This window comes from Lethenteron reissneri, unplaced genomic scaffold (assembly GCF_015708825.2).
Source record: "Lethenteron reissneri isolate LAM-NWPU_2019-01 unplaced genomic scaffold, ASM1570882v1 scaffold_1630, whole genome shotgun sequence".
Taxonomy (NCBI): domain Eukaryota; kingdom Metazoa; phylum Chordata; class Hyperoartia; order Petromyzontiformes; family Petromyzontidae; genus Lethenteron; species Lethenteron reissneri.
In genome coordinates, this window is record NW_026891367.1 from 91,732 (window position 1) to 117,784 (window position 26,053).

Consider the following 26,053-nt stretch of genomic DNA (forward strand, 5'->3'; position numbering starts at 1 on the left):
ACACAGCACGCTAACCACTGCACACCACCCCCAACACACTCACACACACACAGCACGCTAACCGCTGCACACCACCACCTCCCACACACTCACACACACACAGCACGCTAACCACTGCACCACCACTCCCCACACACCATACACACACACAGCACGCTAACCGCTGCACCACCCCCCACACTCACTACACACACACAGCACGCTAACCACTGCACCACCGCTCCCCACACACTCACCACACACACAGCACGCTAACCACTGCACCACCACTCCCCACACACTCACTACACACACACACACAGCACGCTAACCACTGCACCACCACTCCCCACACACTCACCACACACACAGCACGCTAACCACTGCACCACCACTCCCCACCACTCACTCACACACACAGCACGCTAACCACTGCACCACCACTCCCCACTCACTACACACACACACAGCACGCTAACCACTGCACCACCACTCCCCACACACTCACACACACACAGCACGCTAACCACTGCACCACCGCTCCCCACACACTCACTACACACACACACAGCACGCTAACCACTGCACCACCGCTCCCCACACACTCACCACACACACACAGCACGCTAACCACTGCACCACCGCTCCCCACACACTCACCACACACACAGCACGAACCACCCCTGCACCACCACTCCCCACACACCACACACACACACGCCGCTAACCACTGCACCACCCCCCCACCACTACACACCCACACACAGCACTAACCACTGCACCACCACTCCCCACACACTCACCACACACAGCACGCTAACCACTGCACCACCACTCCCCCACACTCACCACACACAGCACGCTAACCACTGCACCACCACTCCCCACACTCACACACCACACAGCACGCTAACCACTGCACCACCACCCCCCACCATCACTACACACACAGCACGCTAACCACTGCACCACCACTCCCCACACACTCACTACACACACCAGCACGCTAACCACTGCACCACCACTCCACACACTCACACACACACAGCACGCTAACCACTGCACCACCACTCCCCACACACTCACTACACACACACGCTAACCACTGCACCACCCTCCCCACACACTCACACACACACACAGCACGCTAACCACTGCACCACCACTCCCCACACACTCACCACACACACACGCTAACCACTGCACCACCACTCCCCACACACTCACCACACACACACAGCACGCTAACCACTGCACCACCACTCCCCACACACTCACCACACACACAGCACGCTAACCACTGCACCACCACTCCCCACACACTCACCACACACACAGCACGCTAACCACTGCACCACCACTCCCCACACACTCACCACACACACACAGCACGCTAACCACTGCACCACCACTCCCCACACACTCACTACACACACACACAGCACGCTAACCACTGCACCACCACTCCCCACACACTCACCACACACAGCACGCTAACCACTGCACCACCACTCCCCACACACTCACCACACACACAGCACGCTAACCACTGCACCACCACTCCCACACACTCACTACACACACACACACACGCTAACCACTGCACCACCACTCCCCACACACTCACCACACACAGCACGCTAACCACTGCACCACCACTCCCCACACACTCACTACACACACACAGCACGCTAACCACTGCACCACCACTCCCCACACACTCACCACACACACAGCACGCTAACCACTGCACCACCACTCCCCCACACACACTACCACACACACAGCACGCTAACCACTGCACCACCACTCCCACCCACTCACTACACACACAGCACGCTAACCACTGCACCACCACTCCCCACACACTCACTACACACACACACGCACGCTAACCACTGCACCACCACTCCCCACCACTCACCACACACACACAGCACGCTAACCACTGCACCACTCCCCACACACTCACCACACACACAGCACGCTAACCACTGCACCACCACTCCCCACACACTCACCACACACACGCACGCTAACCACTGCACCACCACTCCCCACACTCACTACACACACACAGCACGCTAACCACTGCACCACCACTCCCCACACACTCACCCACACACAGCACGCTAACCACTGCACCACCACTCCCCACACACTCACTACACACACAGCACCTAACCACTGCACCACCACTCCCCACACTCACTACACACACCAGCACGCTAACCACTGCACCACCACTCCCCACACACTCACTACACACACAGCACGCTAACCACTGCACCACCACTCCCCACACACTCACTACACACACAGCACGCTAACCACTGCACCACCACTCCCCACACACTCACTACACACACAGCACGCTAACCACTGCACCACCACTCCCCACACACTCACACACACACAGCACGCTAACCACTGCACCACCACTCCCCACACACTCACCACACACACACAGCACGCTAACCACTGCACCACCACTCCCCACACACTCACTACACACACAGCACGCTAACCACTGCACCACCACTCCCCACACACTCACTACACACACAGCACGCTAACCACTGCACCACCACTCCCCACACACCACACACACACAGCACGCTAACCACTGCACCACCACTCCCCCTCCCCCCCCTCCCCCCCACCTCCTCCCACCTCCCCCATTCCCCCACCTTCCCCCCCCACTCCCACCCACTTCCCCCCACCCTTCCCCCACCTCCCCCACCCACTCCCCCCCACTCTCTCACTCCCCCCACCTCCCCCCCACCTCCTCCCACCTCCCCCCCACTCCCCCCCACCTCCCCCCCCCAACTCCCACCCACTTCCCCCCACCCTTCCCCCCACCTCCCCCACCCACTCCCCCCCTACTCCCACCTCCCCCCACCCCCACTCCCCCCCACTCTCTCACTCCCCCCCACCTCCCCCCCACCTCCCCCACCTCCCCTCACCCCCCACCTCCCCCCCCACCTCCCCCCCCCCACTCCCCCCACCTCCCCCACCTCCCCTCACCCCCCACCCCCCACCTCCCCCCCCACCTCCCCCCCCCCACTCCCCCCCACTCCCCCCACCTCCCCCACTCCCCCCACCACCCCCCACCCCCCACCCCCCCCACACACACAGAGAACGGCAAATGCAACAAGAAGACGGGAGACACTCAACAGACCTTAGAGACATCACGTGACGCAAACCAGTCGGCCACCAACACAGCGAGACACTCACCAACTGGTTGACCAGGTACTTGACAAGATCGCCAAACCTCCCGTGTCGTCATCGTCTGGGCCGAACGTGCCAACGCAGAATCCACAGGGGCGGTTTCTTCATTAGGGCGATTGGGCGACGCACCACCAATGTCATTCAACCACAGAGTCACGCTAGCCGTCACTGTCAGCCTCTGGATTTAGTCCAATCAGCGTCATGTCACGTTCTGTGGAGTACCGCCTCTTTTTGGGCGATTTCACTCCGGCTGAGAATCGCCCAGAGTGGCCCCATAGACTTACATTCAAAGATGTGTTTTTTCGAACGGCGGGCGCTGCAAAGCATTCTCTACGGCTTCCGGGAGGGCTCGCCCTAACGTGCTTACGTCATCATACGTAAGCACGTTTCAGTCAGCAGTATTATTTGTCGCCACCTAGTGGAATGTTTAATAAAAGAAACTGAGTGGATTGTATTAATAGAAACAAACAAGATGTATTGTAAGAGTCACTTTATTTTTCATTAATATTAAAGAAGCGAAGTTGCCTTTACCTGCTTAAGCTGTTAATTTATCCATTGCATGGGTGGAGCTTATCCTTATCAATCATCCAGACATTTGCCCCCCCTGAGAGATTTCGCAGGAGCCGCCACTGCTACTCAATGGGCGACTGAATGTTGCGACATTGATGGCGATATTGTTGGGTGAAGGTACATCGCAGTGAGTGCTACGGCGCGTCAGTCTATTTGTCGGAGAATATTTGAGAGACTGTGGTTTCTTTTTCGCGACTGTTATAGATTCGGAATCTATTCGTGGATTGCCGTGTGTCTGTGTGTGTGTGTCTGTGTGTGTGTGTGTCTGTGTGTGTCTGTGTGTCTGTGTGTGTCTGTGTGTGTGTGTCTGTGTGTGTGTCTGTGTGTGTCTGTGTGTGTGTGTCTGTGTGTGTCTGTGTGTGTCTGTATGTGTGTGTGTGTGTGTCTGTGTGTCTGTCTGTGTGTGTCTGTATGTGTGTGTGTGTCTGTGTGTGTGTGTCTGTGTGTCTGTGTGTGTGTGTGTGTGTCTGTGTGTGTGTGTCTGTGTGTTTCTGTGTGTGTGTGTGTGTCTGTGTGTGTGTCTGTGTGTGTGTCTGTGTGTGTCTGTGTGTCTGTGTGTGTCTGTGTGTGTGTCTGTGTGTGTGTCTGTGTGTGTGTCTGTGTGTCTGTGTGTGTGTGTCTGTGTGTATTTGGAGGCAGTCGCCCTCCAACAACAACGGAGGGCGGAGAAGCGACGCTCACAACAACGAGCGGAGCGCCGGGTGGCTAAAGCACAGCAAGTTGGCACAGTAGGGGGCACAGGTGGTGCATCAGCCAGTCATCTCGATCATATCGGTCAGTCGAACCGTGGCACCTGCTGGGTCTGCCCCGTGACCTCCTGCCAGCGGGCGTTCGACACTTCACGTGGCAGCCTCAAGGTGCACATGGCCTGGCACAAGCGTCGTGGTGACGTCACCGCCACTTAGTGGCGAATGGCGGTTGTTGTTGTTGTTACGTTTGTGCACAGTTTTATTTCTTAGCAGGAACGATGTTGGCCACGCCACATCCATTTCGACTCAGTTTGCCCTAAACGGGTCCATAGAGCCGTGCCTTCTCTTGCCCTACCAGGTCGCTGGAGAACACTCGATCCGACAACACAGGAGCTGTGCCCACAGGCCCCCTCCACGCCTCCACCATCACAGGAGGATCTGCTTTGTCCTTACACCGGCTCAATGCCTTCATAGGAGGTATGCAGTCAACAATGCTTGACTCAGGGAGGAGGACGCCCCTGCCGTGCATAGTCCCATGGGATGTTGGCTACCAACAACAAGGCAACTCCTACGACTAATTGGGAATGGGACGCAAGCGTAGGATTGATCGCCCTGTCGCTGGCCGCCTTTGGGGAGGGTGTATCGTGTGAAAGGCCGAAACACCCTAGGAACCAAAGGTTCACTACTGATGATCTGCTCCCCAAATGTCACCAGGCTCGCTGTTCGTGAACTCTTGGAAGTGCTTGCACAAAGGATAGTAACATCTCATCCTGTGTTCTTTGGAATCTTCATAGAGACGTCGTTCCGTGCACAAAAATATTTGGAAACGTCGACTTTATTTTGACGACTGTGGGACATTACGTCTCTAGGACATGTTACTGCAGCTGGTAACACAATCAGAGGATTAGATATTCAACAGCAACCGTGAAGTGTTTTTATTAGATAGCCTACATTGTAAAACACGTTACCAGACCTATACAAGTTGTATTTCGATTTAAAGCTTTCGTGACTGCAGGGATTCATCTTCTTGGTTCTTTCGGTAAAGTCACGTAGAAGGGAAATAATAAAATAATAAAACATAATAAAATAATTCTCACGACGCTGTCTTTCCGACAGACCTGTTTATTCACCTGAGGATGGCTGCTTGCGTTGTGGCCGAAACGTCGTGAGAATTGTTTTATTATGTTTTATTTTTATTATTTTACTACTTCCCTTCTACGTGACTTTACCGAAAGAACCAAGAAGATATACAAGTTGTGTTGCAGGCACGGAAATTACTGTTGTGATCATCCGTAAAGAATATAAGTGACGCAATTTTACTAGAACACCGCGATCAGACGTTTCAAAATCAATTGACCAACTCAGAAGATCCCTCTAAAGATATCCAGAAAGTTCTTCATTGCGTCCTCGGCGTCTTCCTTCGGTCGAACACTAAAGCGTTGAACAATAAGGACCAGCATTACAATTAGTGCGTCAATTTAAAATCATCCTCACAGTAGGCCATCGTATTCGCCTTATAGACTCGACTTAGTAACCCGGGAAAGCATCGGTCAAACATTATATCAGTCCATAGGGGGCGACAATTCCTATTAATACAGTAAAGGTTTTTGTTTGGGTGAGATCGCATAAATGTGTCGTTAACCCAACATCAAATTTCGATTGAAAGCTTTCGTGACTGCAGGGATCCATCTTCTTGGTTCTTTCGGTAAAGTCACGTAGAATGGAAATAATAAAATAATAAAAACATAATAGAATAATTCTCACGACGTTTCGGCCACAACGCAAGCAGCCGTCCTCAGGTGAAGACCAGGTCTGTCGGGGAGACAGCGTCTGAATAAAACACCACCACGCATTCAGACGCTGTCTCCCCAACAGACCTGTTCTCCACCTGAGGACGGCTGCTTGCGTTGTGGCCGAAACGTCGTGAGAATTATTTCATTATGTTTTATTTTTATTATTTTATTACTTCCCTTCTACGTGACTTTACCGAAAGACCCAAGAAGATGAATCCCTGCAGTCACGAAAGCTTTACATCGAAACGTGCCAATGAGTTAATGCTTCAGCCCACAATTGTGTAGCAGAGCAAATGCACCGATCTGTCTGCTGTCCGCCTGATGATGATGGTTGTGATCACTGGGCGAAACGTCGTACTCAGATTGTAGTGCACATTATCAGAGTTATGTTTTTTGTTTGCATTATGACTGCATGTATTGTGGTCTATGCAAACATGACTCCTTGTAAACAAGGTGTCAGTTTTGTTGCCAGATAGAAGGATAAAAAACAATTATCACAGATTGTAGATGTTGAGGATTTTCTCTCCCACACACCGGCTAGTGCTGCACTGGTGACGAATTGGCCACGTTCTGTTCACGTGACCAACCTTACCAGTTGGCCGTGTCGGGTGGTGGCGGGTTTAACGACACATTTCTATTTTTGCGATCTCATTTGCGAGAAGAAAAAATATGATAATTGTTTTTTTACCCTTTTGTCTGGCAACAAAACTGAAAAAAAAGTGTCAGTTTTGTTGCCAAAAAAAGGGTAAAAAAACAATTATCACATCCAGGACAGTCCGCTAGATTCTAACCCCGAGACCTTTACAACGAGCGGGGGGAAAAAAACACGAGCGCTGGGGCAGGTGCCGTATAAGCAAGTTAAGTACGACAACGCTGCACTCGTGTTTCGGGCCGTTGATGAAAGCGCTGGTTTCTCTCACCAAGTGGAGCTTGGAGACAAGAACATGCGACTTTTGGAACCGCCGCATGATTTCTCAGCGCATGCCACCTGGGATGTGAAACAAAGGCAAGAGCTTAAACATCATCCTCCAATCACGATCGCGTCAAAAACAAGAAGTCATCGTGGCGACAGCCGTTGACACCAGCAGACTTCTCCAAGCGAGGGAATAAGAAACAGAGGTCGCAAACGGGTTTTGATTCCTTACCCGTACCCAGCCGCACCAGGGTCGTAAACGGGAACCCGTACCCTACCCGATACCCGGCTACCCGTACCCAGCTGGGTACGGGTAGGGTACGGGTATCAGGTACCCGATTGCGACCTCTGGGATGAAGCCACGTTGCAGGCGCGGGTGGGTTGATTCTAGGAACTTGAATTGTGAGAAGAGACAAGACGTTGGGAAATGAGTGACAAACGGTGACTCACCAGTGACTCACGGCCTACCCGTACCCGTACCCGACTGGGTACGGGTAGCCGGGTATCGGGTAGGGTACGGGTATCGGGTACCCGGTTGCGACCTCTGATAATAAATAAACAAGAAGAGAGTTGTTGTGGCCAGCGGTGGAAGAGCGTGGATCAGATGAAACAGTCCGGTAAACCGAGCGCTCAACATGTGTTGTAGAAATCAACGGTTGAGGTTCAAGCTGAGAGTAGTCACAGCAGATAAGGCACAGAGTGATCAGGAGCTAACTGTTGTTCAATTCTACAAATAATCATAATCAGCAATGCCGTATTTGGAACTGAACCTCAGAGCGCGCGTGCGATCGCGGTTCATCGTGTCCTTACCGAACGTGCACATCAAATGTGGCGTTTGCATTTCCGTGTCAAGTCTGTGATGCAATTTTACCCGCTCGGAATTCGTCGGCAGAGGTTGACTGGCCCGTGCGACACAAGGCAGAACGGCGGCTCGAACACGCCGCTCCGGAAGATTCCACTGCACATCAAGTCCTGAGCTTCTGTCGTCGTAAGATCTCTTCTTACGGCTGTCATCCCTCTTGTCGACTCTGCACAACCGGAATGTGGCCACTATTTAGTATTCATATTCTTAGGTTTTTTCGGTAAAGTCACCGTGTAGGTAAAAACATTGAAATTAATGAAAGTAAAATAAAATAAAAATCACGACGTTTCGGAGGCAACACAAGCTTCCGTCTTCAGGTGGAACCGTCACAGCCACGACAGCCGTATCAAGTAGATGAGAGATTGCAAGAGCTACCACTCCGTTTATATAATGGTTGGAGAGGGGGGGGGGTAAGGGCCAAGTACAGCACACTTTTTATTCATATGGTAAGGCGAGGCTTAATTTTAATGTTTTATCTACGTGACTTTACCGAAAAAACCTAAGAATATGAATCCTTGCAATCACGAAAGCTTCAAATCTAGAATTAACACTATTTAGTCGTCGTATTGGCGAACTACCTACGTACTCATCTTATTGGTTCTTTCGGTAAAGTCACGTAGAAGGGAAGTAATAAAATAATAAAAATAAAACATAACAAAATAAAATAATTATTATATTATTTTATTATATTATTTTATTTTATTATGTTTTATTTTTATTATTTTATTACTTCCCTTCTACGTGACTTTACCGAAAGAACCAAGAAGATGAATCCATGCAGTCACGAAAAAAGCTTTAAATCGAAATTTACCTCCGTACTATTAACTAACACCAATTAATTTCGATTTAAAGCTTCTTTCGTGACTGCAGGGATTCATATTCTTGTCTCTGTCGGTAAAGTCACGTAGAAGGAAGATAATAAAATAATATAAATATAAAATAATAACATTTCTCACGACGTTTCGACTGCAACACAAGCAATCATCATCAGGTGTGAAATCCACGGCAAGAAAATAAAAAAATTAAAAAATTAATGCGGTGGCTTTCACACCTGATGATGATTGCTTGTGTTGCAGTCGAAACGTCGTGAGAATTTTTTATTGTTTTATATTTATATGATTTTATCTGAGGTGTGGACTCGAGTCATGTGACTTGGACTCGAGTCAGACTCGAGTCATGAATTTGATGACTTCAGACTCGACTTGGACTTGCATAACAATGACTTTGTCCCACCTCTGAGCTGGTGTGGACTCGAGTCATGTGACTTGGACTCGAGTCAGACTCGAGTCATGAATTTGATGACTTCAGACTCGACTTGGACTTGCATAACAATGACTTTGTCCCACCTCTGAGCTGGTGTGGACTCGAGTCATGTGACTTGGACTCGAGTCAGACTCGAGTCATGAATTTGATGACTTCAGACTCGACTTGGACTTGCATAACAATGACTTTGTCCCACCTCTGAGCTGGTGTGGACTCGAGTCATGTGACTTGGACTCGAGTCAGACTCGAGTCATGAATTTGATGACTTCAGACTCCACTTGGACTTGCATAACAATGACTTTGTCCCACCTCTGAGCTGGTGTGGACTCGAGTCATGTGACTTGGACTCGAGTCAGACTCGAGTCATGAATTTGATGACTTCAGACTCGACTTGGACTTGCATAACAATGACTTTGTCCCACCTCTGAGCTGGTGTGGACTCGAGTCATGTGACTTGGACTCGAGTCAGACTCGAGTCATGAATTTGATGACTTCAGACTCCACTTGGACTTGCATAACAATGACTTTGTCCCACCTCTGAGCTGGTGTGGACTCGAGTCATGTGACTTGGACTCGAGTCAGACTCGAGTCATGAATTTGATGACTTCAGACTCGACTTGGACTTGCATAACAATGACTTTGTCCCACCTCTGAGCTGGTGTGGACTCGAGTCATGTGACTTGGACTCGAGTCAGACTCGAGTCATGAATTTGATGACTTCAGACTCCACTTGGACTTGCATAACAATGACTTTGTCCCACCTCTGAGGTGTGGACTCGAGTCATGTGACTTGGACTTGAGTCAGACTCGAGTCATGAATTTGATGACTTCAGACTCGACTTGGACTTGCATAACAATGACTTTGTCCCACCTCTGAGCTGGTGTGGACTCGAGTCATGTGACTTGGACTCGAGTCAGACTCGAGTCATGAATTTGATGACTTCAGACTCGACTTGGACTTGCATAACAATGACTTTGTCCCACCTCTGAGCTGGTGTGGACTCGAGTCATGTGACTTGGACTCGAGTCAGACTCGAGTCATGAATTTGATGACTTCAGACTCGACTTGGACTTGCATAACAATGACTTTGTCCCACCTCTGAGCTGGTGTGGACTCGAGTCATGTGACTTGGACTCGAGTCAGACTCGAGTCATGAATTTGATGACTTCAGACTCGACTTGGACTTGCATAACAATGACTTTGTCCCACCTCTGAGCTGGTGTGGACTCGAGTCATGTGACTTGGACTCGAGTCAGACTCGAGTCATGAATTTGATGACTTCAGACTCGACTTGGACTTGCATAACAATGACTTTGTCCCACCTCTGGATTTTATTATTTCCCCTCTACGTGACTTTACCGAAAGAACCAAGAATCCCAATTCATTTGTTTACATTACACTTGATTACCCAGAACATCCTCACTTAATATCGACCGTTTCAGGAAGGCCTTGCTACATTTTTGCAGAAGGGGTGACGATCGCTTTGTTTGAAATTTAGTAATTTGCACGAAGTTTTGACCATTCCGCTGGCACACAATGACCTACTCTTCGAATGACTTCACGTGGTCACAGTGAAGCAGACAACGCATAGTATGTTATTGTTAATACAGGCCGTAGTTATAACCAGGGTGGTCTGCTGGATGCTAACCACTGATCTTTGCAACAAGTGGCGAACGCGGTACCACTGGACCACATTACCGCCACATTTAGATCTGTACATCATTATTACAATTCCTCACTAAGTGTCATTGTTTTCGGCCACCTTACAGATAGGAAAGAGATCTGTGGGTTACACAAAAGCAAGTTGCTTGATACGGTGTTCGTATAGTATTTTTTTAAATCCAAAAATCCAAATACCATTTTAAGAGTAACAGAAATTGTTGATATCGCTGCGATTGTCAATTAGGATTCATCTTCTTGGTGGAAGGGAAATAATACAATAATAAAAATTAAACATAATAAAATAATATACTTATATAATAAAATAATTTTTATATGATACAATTATAAAATCAAATAATATACTAGTATTTGTATTATTGTATTATTTCCCTTCTACGTGATGACTTTACCGAAAGAACCAAGAAGATGAATCCTTGCTGCAGTCACGAAAGAAGCTTTGAATCTAAATTCATTTCGGATGATGTCGCTGACTAATGTTTGCATGTAGAATGTGCGTGCTGAGAGCGGTGATCAGAGAGAGAGACGCACCGACTGTCGTCTTGATGTTGAAATGCTGGAACCGGAATATGAGCGACGCTCAAGGGAGATCGGAGTTTGTCCACCCCCCTTGGCAACTCTCTGGACCCCGACGTGTCATCCACACTCTTGTCACCAGCAGTCACAGCTGCACACACACACACACCACCATGTTTCGTCGAGCGGCATTACAAAGCTTCTTGCTGTATTCTTAGGTTTGTTTTCGGTAAAGTCACGTAGGTAAAACATTTAAATTAATAAAAGTAATTTTTATTATATTTTTATTTATCTTTAATTAATTTTAATGTTTTACCTACGTGACTTTACCGAAACAAACCTAAGAATATGAATCATTGCAGTTACGAAAGCTTCAAATCTAGAAGTTCTTGCTGTACATTGCGCCGTGTAAAATGTGTATCCCTATCCAGAGTGCATCAATATACAGGGCAGCCCAAACAGTGAGGGCACAAAGAGTGATTATACTTGTTTTTACAAATCACATGGGGTTATTTCATTTATTTTAACAAACGTTCAAACTGACTTCCATAAAACATCGCGATGAATTGTCGTCATTGTTTTAGTAGGCTAAGAGCTCAGACGACACAGAGTTATCAACATGATAAGTGTAGCAGTCACGGAAAGCTACAAAATTAAAATTGAACAACTTCTACGGGGAAGTTTTAAGTTTATCTTTTTCTCTCTCTCTGGTTTTTTGTTTTCTCTCTCTGCCTGTGTCCTCTCTTTGGAATTTTCACACTTAAATTCTAACTTAGCAATCTTTCAGACTCTGTCGCCTCGACGGACCTGGTTTTCACCTGAGGACGGCTGCTTGCGTTGTGGCCGAAACGTCGTGAGAATAATTTTATTATGTTTTATTTTTATTATTTTATTACTTCCCTTCTACGTGACTTTACCGAAAGAACCAAGAAGATTAGCAATCTTTGAAATACGTAATCGACCAGGCTATGCGTTGTGTGTTGACCGACTCTCTGTGTTGCATTACATTACATTTCGATATTTTGCTAGGTTATTTAATTTGAGTGTGTCTTTCTCCTAATTTTCAAGCTTGCTTGTACCGTACCACTTTGTCGTCTACTCATTGACATGCTAATTTTTTCTCTGCCCCCTCCCTCTCTCCGCCCCCGCCCCCCCCCCTCTCTCTATTTAAGGCCTCGTCACAGAGACGATCTCTCTCTTTGTACCGATGCGTGTTCTCTCTCTGTGTATCTTGGTGATATCTGTCTGCTTATATGTCTGTCTATAGTTTTATGGTTAGATTTTTGTTGCTATTCCTTTTATACCTGACGATGATTGCTTGTGTTGCAATCGAAACGTCGTAGTATGCTATTATTTAATTTATTACTTTATCGTTATACGTGACTTTACCGAAAGAACCAAAGAATAACTCCTGCAGTCACGAAAGCTCCAAAATTAAGATTGTAGCATTTTAAGTTGAGCACACAGCCATCATCTACAGACACAACCACATTACCCAATTCGCCTTGAGGCGACAGCAGCTCAGAAGGGCCACTGCATCTGCAATAAAGACACACGCGTTTAAAATGTCAAGCCTCGCCATGCCTATACAAGCACAACACACCTTAACGCTGTATGACTCAGCATGATTAAAATGTATGAATCACCGTTTGCATTTTAAATATTCAGCACACTTAATTTACTGTCAAACGTACCTGTCGTCATGCGGTCCACACTGAGGCTTCGGGGCGTAAGCAAACTTGGATATGTTCACTGAGATTCCCCCCTTTATAGAGCAAACCTATGAATGCACTCAGCACAAGGCACAGCAACAGGATGCTCACAACATGCTTCAGGTAATAGATGCAATAGAATAAAGTTTAGATGGAAGCATATTATATAATTTTTACGACGTAGAATTGTAATGTATTACTTGCTGTTAGTAACTCAGCTTAGTGTAGAGTATAGTAAGTATACTGATGGTGCTATGCTATTTATACTTTAGTTTTTTATGTAGTTTATACTTTAGTTTTCTACGTGGTGGTTGAGTAACTGCAGCTACATATCATTAACATTCCTTTCCTTTGTTACTGCTAATCCCTGCACCCCCCCTTGGTGCTGTTGATCCTGCATAATGCATGGGCATAATATGACTTTGAAACCCCCCCACCCACCTCCTACGCATTTCCCATGAATATGCTAAACTCCTCTTCATATGCACATTCTTTTGTTAAGGCGCTCTTTCCTCCACCTCCAACGCAGCTTATATATAAGCTCCTAGCTTGGCATTGTCTCATTCTTCACCTGAAGACGGCTGCTTGCGTTGTAGCCGAAACGTCGTGAGAATTATTTTATTTTATTATGTTTTATTTTTTTTATTATTTTATTACTTCCCTTCTACGTGACTTTACCGAAAGAACTAAGAAGATGCTTCAGGTATATTGAGGGTTTACAATTATAGTGCTGGACGCAAACACAATCTGAAACGTTTTGTTTCCAATAAAATGACAATTATTACAACATTGGCATGTTAAATTTCGATTTAAAGCTTCTTTCGTGACTGCAGGGATTCATCTTCTTGGTTCTTTTGGGAAAGTCACATAGAAGAGAATTTTATTTTAATAAAGTTGTATTTCTATTACTTCATTATTTCCCTTCTACGTGACTTTATCAGTTCTAAATGTTTGCGTACGCGTGTTTCGCTACGTGCATGCCAATTTACACAAAACTACACGAGGCGCAGTACGAGCACCACCGCGGTAACAGCTGTGAGGGCTGTAGAAGTGCGCGATGTTTCACCGCAACATTTCCACTCGTACCTTGAGCCTTTTGTTATCTGGAACGCCGGTTAGACTCACGCTCTTGCTTTTGAGTTCACTCAAGTAGCTCCGCACGTGAGCGCTCGAGGTGCTAGGCGCCAGCGGCGTTGACCTGGCCACATTTCCTTTGCCTAGAAGTTAAAACGGCGCGACACAAGCGCTTAGAGGCGACAACAACAACAACAACACAGCACTCACCAGGCTGCACAAGCGCTTAGAGGCGACAACAACAACAACAACAACACTGCACTCACCAGGCTGCACAAGCGCTTAGAGGCGAGTAGCAACAACAACAACAACACTGCACTCACCAGGCTGCACAAGCGCTTAGAGGCGAGTAGCAACAACAACAACACTGCACTCACCAGGCTGCACAAGCGCTTAGAGGCGAGTAGCAACAACAACAACAACACTGCACTCACCAGGCTGCACCAGCGCTTAGAGGCGAGTAGCAACAACAACAACAACACTGCACTCACCAGGCTGCACCAGCGCTTAGAGGCGAGTAGCAACAACAACAACAACACTGCACTCACCAGGCTGCACCAGCGCTTAGAGGCGAGTAGCAACAACAACAACAACACTGCACTCACCAGGCTGCACCAGCGCTTAGAGGCGAGTAACAACAACAACAACAACACTGCACTCACCAGGCTGCACAAGCGCTTAGAGGCGAGTAGCGACAACAACAACAACACTGCACTCACCAGGCTGCACAAGCGCTTAGAGGCGAGTAGCAGCAACAACAACACTGCACTCACCAGGCTGCACAAGCGCTTAGAGGCGAGTAGCAACAACAACAACAACAACACTGCACTCACCAGACAGCACAAGCGCTTAGAGGCGAGTAGCAACAACAACAACACTGCACTCACCAGGCTGCACCAGCGCTTAGAGGCGAGTAGCAACAACAACAACAACAACACTGCACTCACCAGACAGCACAAGCGCTTAGAGGCGAGTAGCAACAACAACAACACTGCACTCACCAGACAGCACCAGCGCTTAGAGGCGAGTAGCAACAACAACAACAACACAGCACTCACCAGGCTGCACCAGCGCTTAGAGGCGAGTAGCAACAACAACAACAACACAGCACTCACCAGGCTGCACAAGCGCTTAGAGGCGAGTAGCAACAACAACAACAACACTGCACTCACCAGGCTGCACCAGCGCTTAGAGGCGAGTAGCAACAACAACAACAACACTGCACTCACCAGGCTGCACCAGCGCTTAGAGGCGAGTAGCAACAACAACAACAACACTGCACTCACCAGGCTGCACCAGCGCTTAGAGGCGAGTAACAACAACAACAACAACACTGCACTCACCAGGCTGCACAAGCGCTTAGAGGCGAGTAGCAACAACAACAACAACACTGCACTCACCAGGCTGCACCAGCGCTTAGAGGCGAGTAGCAACAACAACAACAACACAGCACTCACCAGGCTGCACAAGCGCTTAGAGGCGAGTAGCAACAACAACAACAACACTGCACTCACCAGACAGCACCAGCGCTTAGAGGCGAGTAGCAACAACAACAACAACAACACTGCACTCACCAGGCTGCACAAGCGCTTAGAGGCGAGTAGCAACAACAACAACACTGCACTCACCAGGCAGCACCAGCGCTTAGAGGCGAGTAGCAACAACAACAACAACACTGCACTCACCAGGCAGCACCAGCGCTTAGAGGCGAGTAGCAACAACAACAACAACACTGCACTCACCAGGCTGCACCAGCGCTTAGAGGCGAGTAGCAACAACAACAACAACAACACTGCACTCACCAGGCTGCACAAGCGCTTAGAGGCGAGTAGCAACAACAACAACAACAACACTGCACTCACCAGGCTGCACAAGCGCTTAGAGGCGAGTAGCAACAACAACAACAACAACACTGCACTCACCAGACAGCACCAGCGCTTAGAGGCGAGTAGCAACAACAACAACAACACTGCACTCACCAGGCTGCACAAGCGCTTAGAGGCGAGTAGCAACAACAACAACAACACTGCACTCACCAGGCTGCACCAGCGCTTAGAGGCGAGTAGCAACAACAACAACAACACAGCACTCACCAGGCTGCACAAGCGCTTAGAGGCGAGTAGCAACAACAACAACAACACTGCACTCACCAGGCTGCACAAGCGCTTAGAGGCGAGTAGCAACAACAACAACAACACTGCACTCACCAGACGCTTTCACATTACCGGTGAGCCGCTCACAGTTGTGTAATAAAGCTCTTTGAGACGACTTCTGGAATCCGTCTTTAATTCACTTTAGGTTACAGCTACTTCTAGATTTGAAGCTTTCGTGACTACAAGGATTCATATTCTTAGGTTTTCTCGGTAAAGTCACGTGTAGGTAAAAAAACATTATTTTATTTTACTTTTTAATGTTTTTTTTACCTACGTGACTTTACCGAAAAAACCTAAGAATATGTTACAGCTACTTGACGCTGCTGATAGGCAACGTGTAGTGGACAGACGGACCGAGAGAGACTCACGGCCACGTGGCAACTCGGAGCCCCGCTCCCACGTGGCCCCTTCCTCCGTTGGTTCCCGTTCTGACCACGTGTCGTTTCTCTCCACCCCTACTTAGCACCCGGGTCACGTGGTACGCTTCTGCCAATCCTCGTTAGCCTCCATGGAATCTTCCAGGCTCCCTCGTTAGCTCCCGGGACCACGCCCCTGACTCGTCTCCCCATTGGCTGAGGCCAAAGCCAGCAGAACCAATCATCTACTTGCAGATGTTACCATCACGTCAGGACCACGCCCCTGACTCGTCTCCCCATTGGCTGAGGCCAAAGCCAGCAGAACCAATCATCTACTTGCAGCTGCCACCATGACGTCAGGGCCACGCCCCTAACTCGTCCACCCATTGGCTGAGGCCAAAGCCAGCAGAACCAATCCTTACAGCTGTCACCCTTCCATCACGTCCGGGCCACGCCCCTGACTCGTCTCCCCATTGGTTGAGGCCAAAGCCAGCAGAACCAATCATCTACTTGCAGCTGTTACCATCACGTCAGGGCCACGCCCCTAACTCGTCCACCCATTGGCTGAGGCCAAAGCCAGCAGAACCAATCATCTACTTGCAGCTGTCACCTTCCCATGACGTCAGAGCCACGCCCCTGACTCGTCTCCCCATTGGCTGAGGCCAAAGCCAGCAGAACCAATCATCTACTTGCAGATATCACCTTCCCATGACGTCAGAACCACGCCCCTGACTCGTCCACCCATTGGCTGAGGCCAAAGCCAGCAGAACCAATCATCTACTTGCAGCTGTCACCTTTCCATGACGTCAGAGCCACGCCCCTGACTCGTCTCCCCATTGGCTGAGGCCAAAGTCAGCAGAACCAATCCCCATGATGAGTTGTGATACGTCAGTGAGCCGGATATATTCTCATTACAGTTGGAAGGATCCGAGTTCAGATCCTAGTGGGCGGGTTGGTTCAGCCTACGACATTCTTCAGGGTCAGTAAAATGTGTATCAAGTTGTGGGGAACACAACAGAATCAGACTCATGTGAATCAATTCTAGATTTGAAGTTTTCGTGACTGCAAGGATTCATACTGTTTTTTGTCGGCAAAATCACGTAGGTGAGAAATTAAATACAATAAATTACTGACGCGGTCATTTTGATGTGACGGTTCCACCTGAAGGCGGATGCTTGTGTTGCCTCCGAAACGTCGTGATTTAATTTATTTAAATTTTTTACCTACGTGAATCAGACTCACCCCACCACAGCACGATGTAGAATCAGCACTTACTGGACCACGGCCGTCATCAGGAAATGAGCATCGCCTTGAATGCTCATTTGAGCAGCACAACAAAGACTCTACGAGTTCATCTTCTTGGTTCTTTCGGTAAAGTCACGTAGAAGGGAAGCAATAAAATAATAAAAATAAAACATAATAAAATAAAATAATTCTCACGACGTTTCGGCCACAACGCAAGCAGCCGTCCTCAGGTGAAGAATGAGACATTTCCAAGCTAGGAGCTAATATATACGCTGCGTTGGAGGTGCAAGAGCGCCTTAACCAAAAGAATGTGCATATCAAGAGGAATTTAGCATATTCATGGGAAATGCGTAGGAGGTGGGTGGGGGGGGGGGTTTCATAGTCATATTATGCCCATGCATTATGCAGGATCAACAGCACCAAGGGGGGTGCAGTAGCATTAACAAAGGAAAAGAATGTTAATAGTATGTAGCTGCAGTTACTAAACAACAACGTAGAAAACTAAAGTATAGTTAGTTATTTATTAGGCCTATGATACAGGCAACAAATTGTACCATGAGAGAATTATCGACGATTGAGTTCGATTGATGAAAATTAGATGCAAATGTCTCGTTCTGGCTAACGTTGAAAACGACACCGCACGGACAGAAAGTGCGAGACACAAACCGTGCGGATGACGCAGCAGAAACTTGACAAAAAGAATGCCGTCGTGAATCGAATCGTGTCAAATCGCATCACTTTACACACGCCATTACCAGCCTGCAAACAACATCAATACGCACACACGGTACGCAATCCGTGTCTGTCCCTCTGCGTGAACATTAAAGTCATTTTCATGGTTCTTTTGGTAAAGTCACGTAGAAGGGAAATAATAAAAGAATAAAAATAAAACTTCGTAAATAAAATTCTCACGACGTTTTGGCCACAACGCAAGCAGCCGTCCTCAGGTGAAGAACAGCGCTGTCGGAAAGACAGCGTCCGAAGAACAGCCGAAAGCTTTAAACAGCTTTAAATCGAACATTAAAGTCATTGTGTACATCCCATCTGCCGAAACCTCCATTCTGGGAGTGCATCATTACAGCAAAATGTGTTCAATACAATCAAACGCTGCACCAGTTGTTTCCGTTCAGTGTCTCATCAGCGAAGTCAGATTTGCTTGAATCAATGCTGGCACATGAGCAGAAGTGTATCGGTCCTCGTTTGATGAAACATGATAAGATACGCAACCCAACATAATCACAATCGGGTGTTGTAGTAACAATTGTGTAAGCAGTGGCGGCTCCTGCAAAATCTCTCAGGGGGGGCAAATGTGTGGATGATTGATAAGGATAAGCTCCACCCATGCAATGGATACATTAACAGCTTAAGCATGTAAAGGCAACTTCACTTCTTTAATATTAATGAAAAATAAAGTGACTCTTACAATACATCTTGTTTGTTTATATACTCACTATTAAAACAATCCACTCAAGTTTCTTTTATTAAAGATTCCACTAGGTGGCGACAAATTATATTGTTGGATGAAACGTGCTTACGTATGATGACGTAAGCACGTTAGGGCGAGCCCTCCCTGAAGCCGTAGAGAATGCTTTGCAGCGCCCCCCGGTCGAAAAAAAACATCTTTGAATGTAAGTCTATGGGAACACTCGGGGCGATTCTCAGCCGGAGTGAAATCGCCCAAAAAGAGGCGGTACTCCACAGAACGTGACATGACGCTGATTGGACTATATCCAGAGGCACAGTGACGGCTAGCGTGACTCTGTGGTTGAATGACATTGGTGGTGCGTCGCCCAATCGCCCTAATGAAGAAACCGCCCCTGTTTGTAAGTATGTTTCATCGTGATGAAGGTACTCACAGCACTCGTGCCCACACGATTGTTTGTTTTTGCAGTTATGAAGACAGCCTCTCTTGGATTCATCCAAGCCAGCAAGTTGCTTCACTGTAAACGTATTTTATAACGACACATTACACATTACGTGACTCATACGATCAAATGCTGAACTTTAATGAACATTACTTTCAGCATAGTTTAGGTCGAGTGAAGAGTTGAGATATGTAAAATACTCTCGTGTGCAGAAGTATGTCTGAAAATGTTCCAAGGAGGGTGGGTGGGTGGGGACAGTCCTGAACTTTACAATTGGATCCCTAAAGTCGTATACAATATATATTTCGATTTAAAGCTTTCGTGACTGCAGGGATTCATCTTCTTGGTTCTTTCGGTAAAGTCACGTAGAAGGGAAATAATAAAATAATGCAAATAAAACATAATAAAATACAATTCTCACGACGTTTCGGTCACAACGCAAGCAGCCGTCTTCAGGTGAAGAACAGGGCTGTCGAGGAGATAGCGTCTGAATGAAAAGGTCTGTCGGAAAGACAGCGTCTGAATGAACTTTTCATTCAGACGCTGTCTTCCCGACAGACCTGTTCTTCACCTGAAGACGGCTGCTTGCGTTGTGGCCGAAACGTCGTGAGAATTGTATTTTATTATGTTGTATTTTTATTATTTTATTATTTCCCTTCTACGTGACTTTACCGAAAGAACCAAGAAGAAAAATATATATAGTTAAAGTATTTTCTCTGAGAATAAAATATTAATTTTCGGCATCTCAAGGAAGAGGGGAGGGAGGGGGGGTCAATGGCCACTGTGTCAGTTTGGAACTTGTTAGCACACAAGAGATTATCTTTGCAGTAAAGTTGTATGTGTACAGGTCAACTCCACAACAAAATAGAATGCACCACACTGAACGTCCCCTGTGTATATTGCTTCACACTTGCCACAGCATGAGTTGGTGTTAAAAATTGCACAATTTAAGGATTATATCAGTGTTGTAAATATGAGATGGTGCATTCTGAATTGATTCTATGGGATCGAATGCATACGGTGGAAATAAACCAATTGATCTAAAATGCATGTAGAAACGAGGCGACACAAACCATTGCCGGCTGCTTGTGCTGCTGCTGCTCCTGCTGCTGAGACAGACGTCTTTGGTTTCTCACAGGTAGCAGCATGCAGGGACTGGGCCTGCAGATGCCTCTCATTCCCATAGAGCCCAGGGGTGCGTGGGCTCGAGTAGGATGGAGTGAAGCTCTGATGGATGTCCATACCAACTGGGAAAAGCATGAAAAGCACATTTTTACCACCATAGCTTCAATCATTCTAGATTTGAAGCTTTTGTGACTGCAAGGATTCATATTCTTAGGTTGTTTCGGTAAAGTCACCGTGTAGGTAAAACATTAATAAAATAAAAAAATAAAATTCACGACGTTTCGGAGGCAACACAAGCTTCCGTCTTCAGGTGGAACCGTCACAGCCACGACAGCTTTTTCAGATTCCAAAGAACACAGGATGAGATGTTACTATCCTTTGTGCAAGCACTTCCAAGAGTTCATAAACAGTGAGCCTGGTGACATTTGGGGAGCGCATCGTCAGTAGTGAACCTTTGGTTTCTAGGGTGTTTCGGCCTTTCATACTATACACCCTCCCCAAAGGCTGTATCAAGCAAATGAGAGATTACAAGAGCTACCACTCCGTATATATAATGGTTGGTTTAATAAAAAGTGTGGTAGCTCTTGCAATCTCTCATTTACTTGATACGGCTGTCGTGGCTGTGACGGTTCCACCTGAAGACGGAAGCTTGTGTTGCCCCCGAAACGCCGTGATTTTTATTTTATTTTACTTTTATTAATTTTAAAGTTTCAATCATCTTCACCACTTGTTTATTTTTTCAGCCAAACGCACAAAGAGTGTGAGAAACCTTGCAGTCGTAACGGATCCTGAGCACGAGTTCTCTTGCTACTACCAACTCTGGAGGAAACTCTCATACCTCCACCTGCACATTTCCCACGCCCACCGATTTCCTTACCCCAGCTGCCTTCCACACCTTCACATCTCCTCCTCACATCCTCAAACTCCACATGAGCCAAGATGCCCCTGGCAGGCTTCTCGTCCACATCCGTCAACAAAACATCGCCACAACACTCACATCCCTCCGCTGGCTCTCAACGTAATCCCAGATCAATTTCAAAACAGTGTAGTGTTGTAATTATTGACGAATAAACTTCGTTACGAGGCGCAGTCCCCAACACACAAGGGGTGTGACGGTACCCGGCCGGGTACGGGTACCCGTTTGCGACCCTAGTGCGGCCGGGTACGGGTAGACCGTGAGTCACTGGTGAGTCACCGTTTGTCACTCATTTCCCAACGTCTTGTCTCTTCTCACAATTCAAGTTCCTAGAATCAACCCACCCGCGCCTGCAACATGGCTTCATCCCAGAGGTCGCAATCGGGCACCCGATACCCGTACCCTACCCGATACCCGGCTGGGTACGGGTAGGGTACGGGTACCCGTTTGCGACCCTGGTGCGGCCAGGTACGGGTACGAGGGGTAAGGAGTCAAAACCCGTTGGCGACCTCTGCACTGACCTCAAACTGTCTCTCTCCACTCCTCATATCCCCTGGCCCACGTGACACCCCCAGCCAATCCTCAGCCTCTCCCCTGGAACCTTCCAGATGTTGCTATGCAACCCCAGAGCCACGCCCCTGGCTCGCCGTCCCATTGGCTGAGGGCTGAGGCCGGCAGAGCCTATCAGTTACCCCCCCTCCCCGGGTGCATGTGAATACTGTACGCACATACGTGACGCCATGCAGCAGTCTGTGGACAGCTGCATGCGTCTCTGAAACTGACTCCTGACCAAGGCTGACTGAGAACGATGACCTGGTGTAGTCTGTGGAAAGCTGCATGCGGCTCTGAAGCTGACTCCTGACCAAGGCTGACTGAGAACGATGACCTGGTGTAGTCTGTGGACAGCTGCATGCGGCTAGGAAGCTGACTCCTGACCAAGGCTGACTGAGAACGATGTCCTGGTGTAGTCTGTGGAAAGCTGCATGTGTCTCTGAAGCTGACTCCTGACCAAGGCTGACTGAGAACGATGTCCTGGTGTAGTCTGTGGACAGCTGCATGGGGCTAGGAAACTGACTCCTGACCAAGGCTGACTGAGAACGATGACCTGGTGCAGTCTGTGGACAGCTGCATGCGTCTCCGAAGCTGACTCCTGACCAAGGCTGACTGAGAACGATGACCTGGTGTAGTCTGTGGACAGCTGCAAGCGGCTCTGAAACTGACTCCTGACCAAGGCTGACTGAGAACGATGACCTGGTGTAGTCTGTGGAAAGCTGCATGCGGCTCCGAAACTGACTCCTGACCAAGGCTGACTGAGAACTGTGTCCTGCTGTAGTCTGTGGAAAGCTGCATGCGGCTAGGAAGCTGACTCCTGACCAAGGCTGACTGAGAACGATGTCCTGGTGTAGTCTGTGGACAGCTGCATGCGGCTAGGAAACTGACTCCTGACCAAGGCTGACTGAGAACGATGACCTGGTGTAGTCTGTGGAAAGCTGCATGCGGCTAGGAAACTGACTCCTGACCAAGGCTGACTGAGAACGATGACCTGGTGTAGTCTGTGGACAGCTGCATGCGACTAGGAAACTGACTCCTGACCAAGGCTGACTGAGAACGATGACCTGGTGTAGTCTGTGGACAGCTGCATGCGGCTCTGAAACTGACTCCTGACCAAGGCTGACTGAGAACGATGACCTGGTGTAGTCTGTGGACAGCTGCATGCGGCTCTGAAGCTGACTCCTGACCAAGGCTGACTGAGAACGATGACCTGGTGTAGTCTGTGGACAGCTGCATGCGGCTAGGAAACTGACTCCTGACCAAGGCTGACTGAGAACGATGACCTGGTGTAGTCTGTGGACAGCTGCATGCGACTAGGAAACTGACTCCTGACCAAGGCTGACTGAGAACGATGACCTGGTGTAGTCTGTGGACAGCTGCATGCGGCTAGGAAACTGACTCCTGACCAAGGCTGACTGAGAACGATGACCTGGTGTAGTCTGTGGACAGCTGCATGCGACTAGGAAACTGACTCCTGACCAAGGCTGACTGAGAACGATGACCTGGTGTAGTCTGTGGACAGCTGCATGCGGCTCTGAAGCTGACTCCTGACCAAGGCTGACTGAGAACGATGACCTGGTGTAGTCTGTGGACAGCTGCATGCGGCTCCGAAACTGACTCCTGACCAAGGCTGACTGAGAACGATGTCCTGGTGTAGTCTGTGGACAGCTGCATGCGGCTCTGAAACTGACTCCTGACCAAGGCTGACTGAGAACGATGACCTAGTGTAGTCTGTGGACGAGTTGGCAGCCCTGGGACGTACCGTACGTCGAGCTGAGAAGGTGGATGTCGAGCTTGTCACTTTTTTCCGGCCGAACAACTTCCAGCTTCTTCATCCAACTCCCCGTTCTCAGCAGCATGTCGTCTCTGCGAAGGTCACATGGGTGTACGCGTAGCTTCCATAACTTGCTATTGCCGTAGGTATCTCAGTGATGAAATGTGTGCGCCGTGTTGCACCCGACGTTCAAGATTTCTGACATTCACAACGAGTAGAACATTCTAGTGCCTCTCCGTAACAAAGGCTCACCCTCTCAAGCCTCACCTTACCATATTGATAAAAAGTATGCGGCCATTGCCCCACCACCTTCTCCAAACCATTATATAAACGGAGTGGTAGCTCTTGCAATCTCTCATTACTTGATGCAGCTGTCGTGGCTGTGACGGTTCCACCTGAAGACGGAAGCTTGTGTTGCCTCCGAAATGTCGTGATTTTTATTTTATTTTACTTTTTTAATGTTTTACCTACGTGACTTTACCGAATAAACCTAAGAATACGAGTAGACCAGTTCTACTCGTTGACAAATAAAATAAAAATACCCAAAACTTACTCAATTGGAAGTACACACAGCAACTATTTTAATTTAAATGTTTTACCTACGTGACTTTACCGAAAAAACCTAAGAATATGAACCATTCCCCCCCCCCCCCCCGACTGGCAACCTCATGCCCAAGTGCAGGCCGGCTTCTGAATCTCCTTGTGTCCACAGGGGCAGTTGCCACTGGGGGTGCCCATTTAAATGTGTCTGAGCGTGACGTCAGTCGCTCACTGCGTTCATAGACACCCCGGATGAAAAGGCCCTATCAATAAACGGGCGATTGTTATTAATTTCGCCAGTAACAAGTGCATTTAAAATTTGAATATTTGTTTCTAGGAACAATGTTTCGATTTAAAGCTTTCGTGACTGCAGGGATTCATCTTATTGGTTCTTTCGGTAAAGTCATCACGTAGAATGGAAGTAATAAAATAATAAAAATAAAACATAATAAAATAATTCTCACGACGTTTCGGCCACAACGCAAGCAGCCGTCCTCAGAGTCTGCGCTGGGACTGCAGGTCGCCTCGACAGACCTGTTCTTCACCTGAGGACGGCTGCTTGCGTTGTGGCCGAAACGTCGTGAGAATTATTTTATTATGTTTTATTTTTATTATTTTATTACTTCCCTTCTACGTGACTTTACCGAAAGAACCAAGAAGAGGAACAATGTTGTTGACGTATAGGAACGAGGCGTAATCCCTGCTCGTGTATTGTGTTACATTGACTTGAATATGATGCTAATTATTGTTGTGTTCTATTCCTTTATATTGCCGCATGTTCAGGAGGAGCTAAATGCCATGTCGAGATCTGATAGCCACGAGAGCTTAAGGAGCGAGTTTGCGTAGCTGTTCTACTTGAAGGCGAGCAGGCCACAGGGGTTTACTTCTGCTCCATAGTTTGGGTTACATGGCCACTCGTCGCACTGATTCCAAAGAACACAGGATGAGATGTTACTATCCTTTGTGCAAGCACTTCCAAGAGTTCACGAACAGTGAGCCTGGTGACATTTGGGGAGCGCATCGTCAGTAGTGAACCTTTGGTTCCTAGGGTGTTTCGGCCTTTCACACGATACACTCTCCCCAAAGGCGGCCAGCGACAGGGCGATCAATCCTACGCTTGTGTCCCATTCCCAATTAGTCGTAGGAGTTGCCTTGTTGTTGATAGCACATTGCCCTGTTGATGTTGTGATGCGGTCGATGGTTCACCGGTGTCTTTGAGGAATGTCAAAGCAAGCAGGTGCGAT

At 48.1% G+C, this 26,053-nt stretch overlaps 1 protein-coding gene across 1 annotated transcript in view; it reads right to left on the reverse strand.

The window, feature by feature from the left end:
• Nucleotides 1-5,324: 5,324 nt before the first annotated feature.
• LOC133362811 (probable ATP-dependent DNA helicase HFM1) overlaps nt 5,325-26,053 on the reverse strand; it is a 134,488-nt gene continuing 113,759 nt past the window's right edge. Inside the window, exons 24-33 of the mRNA XM_061581756.1 lie at nt 24,258-24,361; nt 20,976-21,149; nt 19,894-19,977; nt 14,296-14,426; nt 13,192-13,277; nt 12,993-13,036; nt 11,513-11,648; nt 8,047-8,203; nt 7,183-7,250; nt 5,325-5,900 (exon numbers count right to left, since the gene is read on the reverse strand). Of these exons, the coding sequence (XP_061437740.1) occupies nt 5,831-5,900; nt 7,183-7,250; nt 8,047-8,203; nt 11,513-11,648; nt 12,993-13,036; nt 13,192-13,277; nt 14,296-14,426; nt 19,894-19,977; nt 20,976-21,149; nt 24,258-24,361 (1,054 nt within the window). The 3' untranslated portion in view covers nt 5,325-5,830. The remainder of the gene's footprint in view (nt 5,901-7,182; nt 7,251-8,046; nt 8,204-11,512; nt 11,649-12,992; nt 13,037-13,191; nt 13,278-14,295; nt 14,427-19,893; nt 19,978-20,975; nt 21,150-24,257; nt 24,362-26,053) is intronic.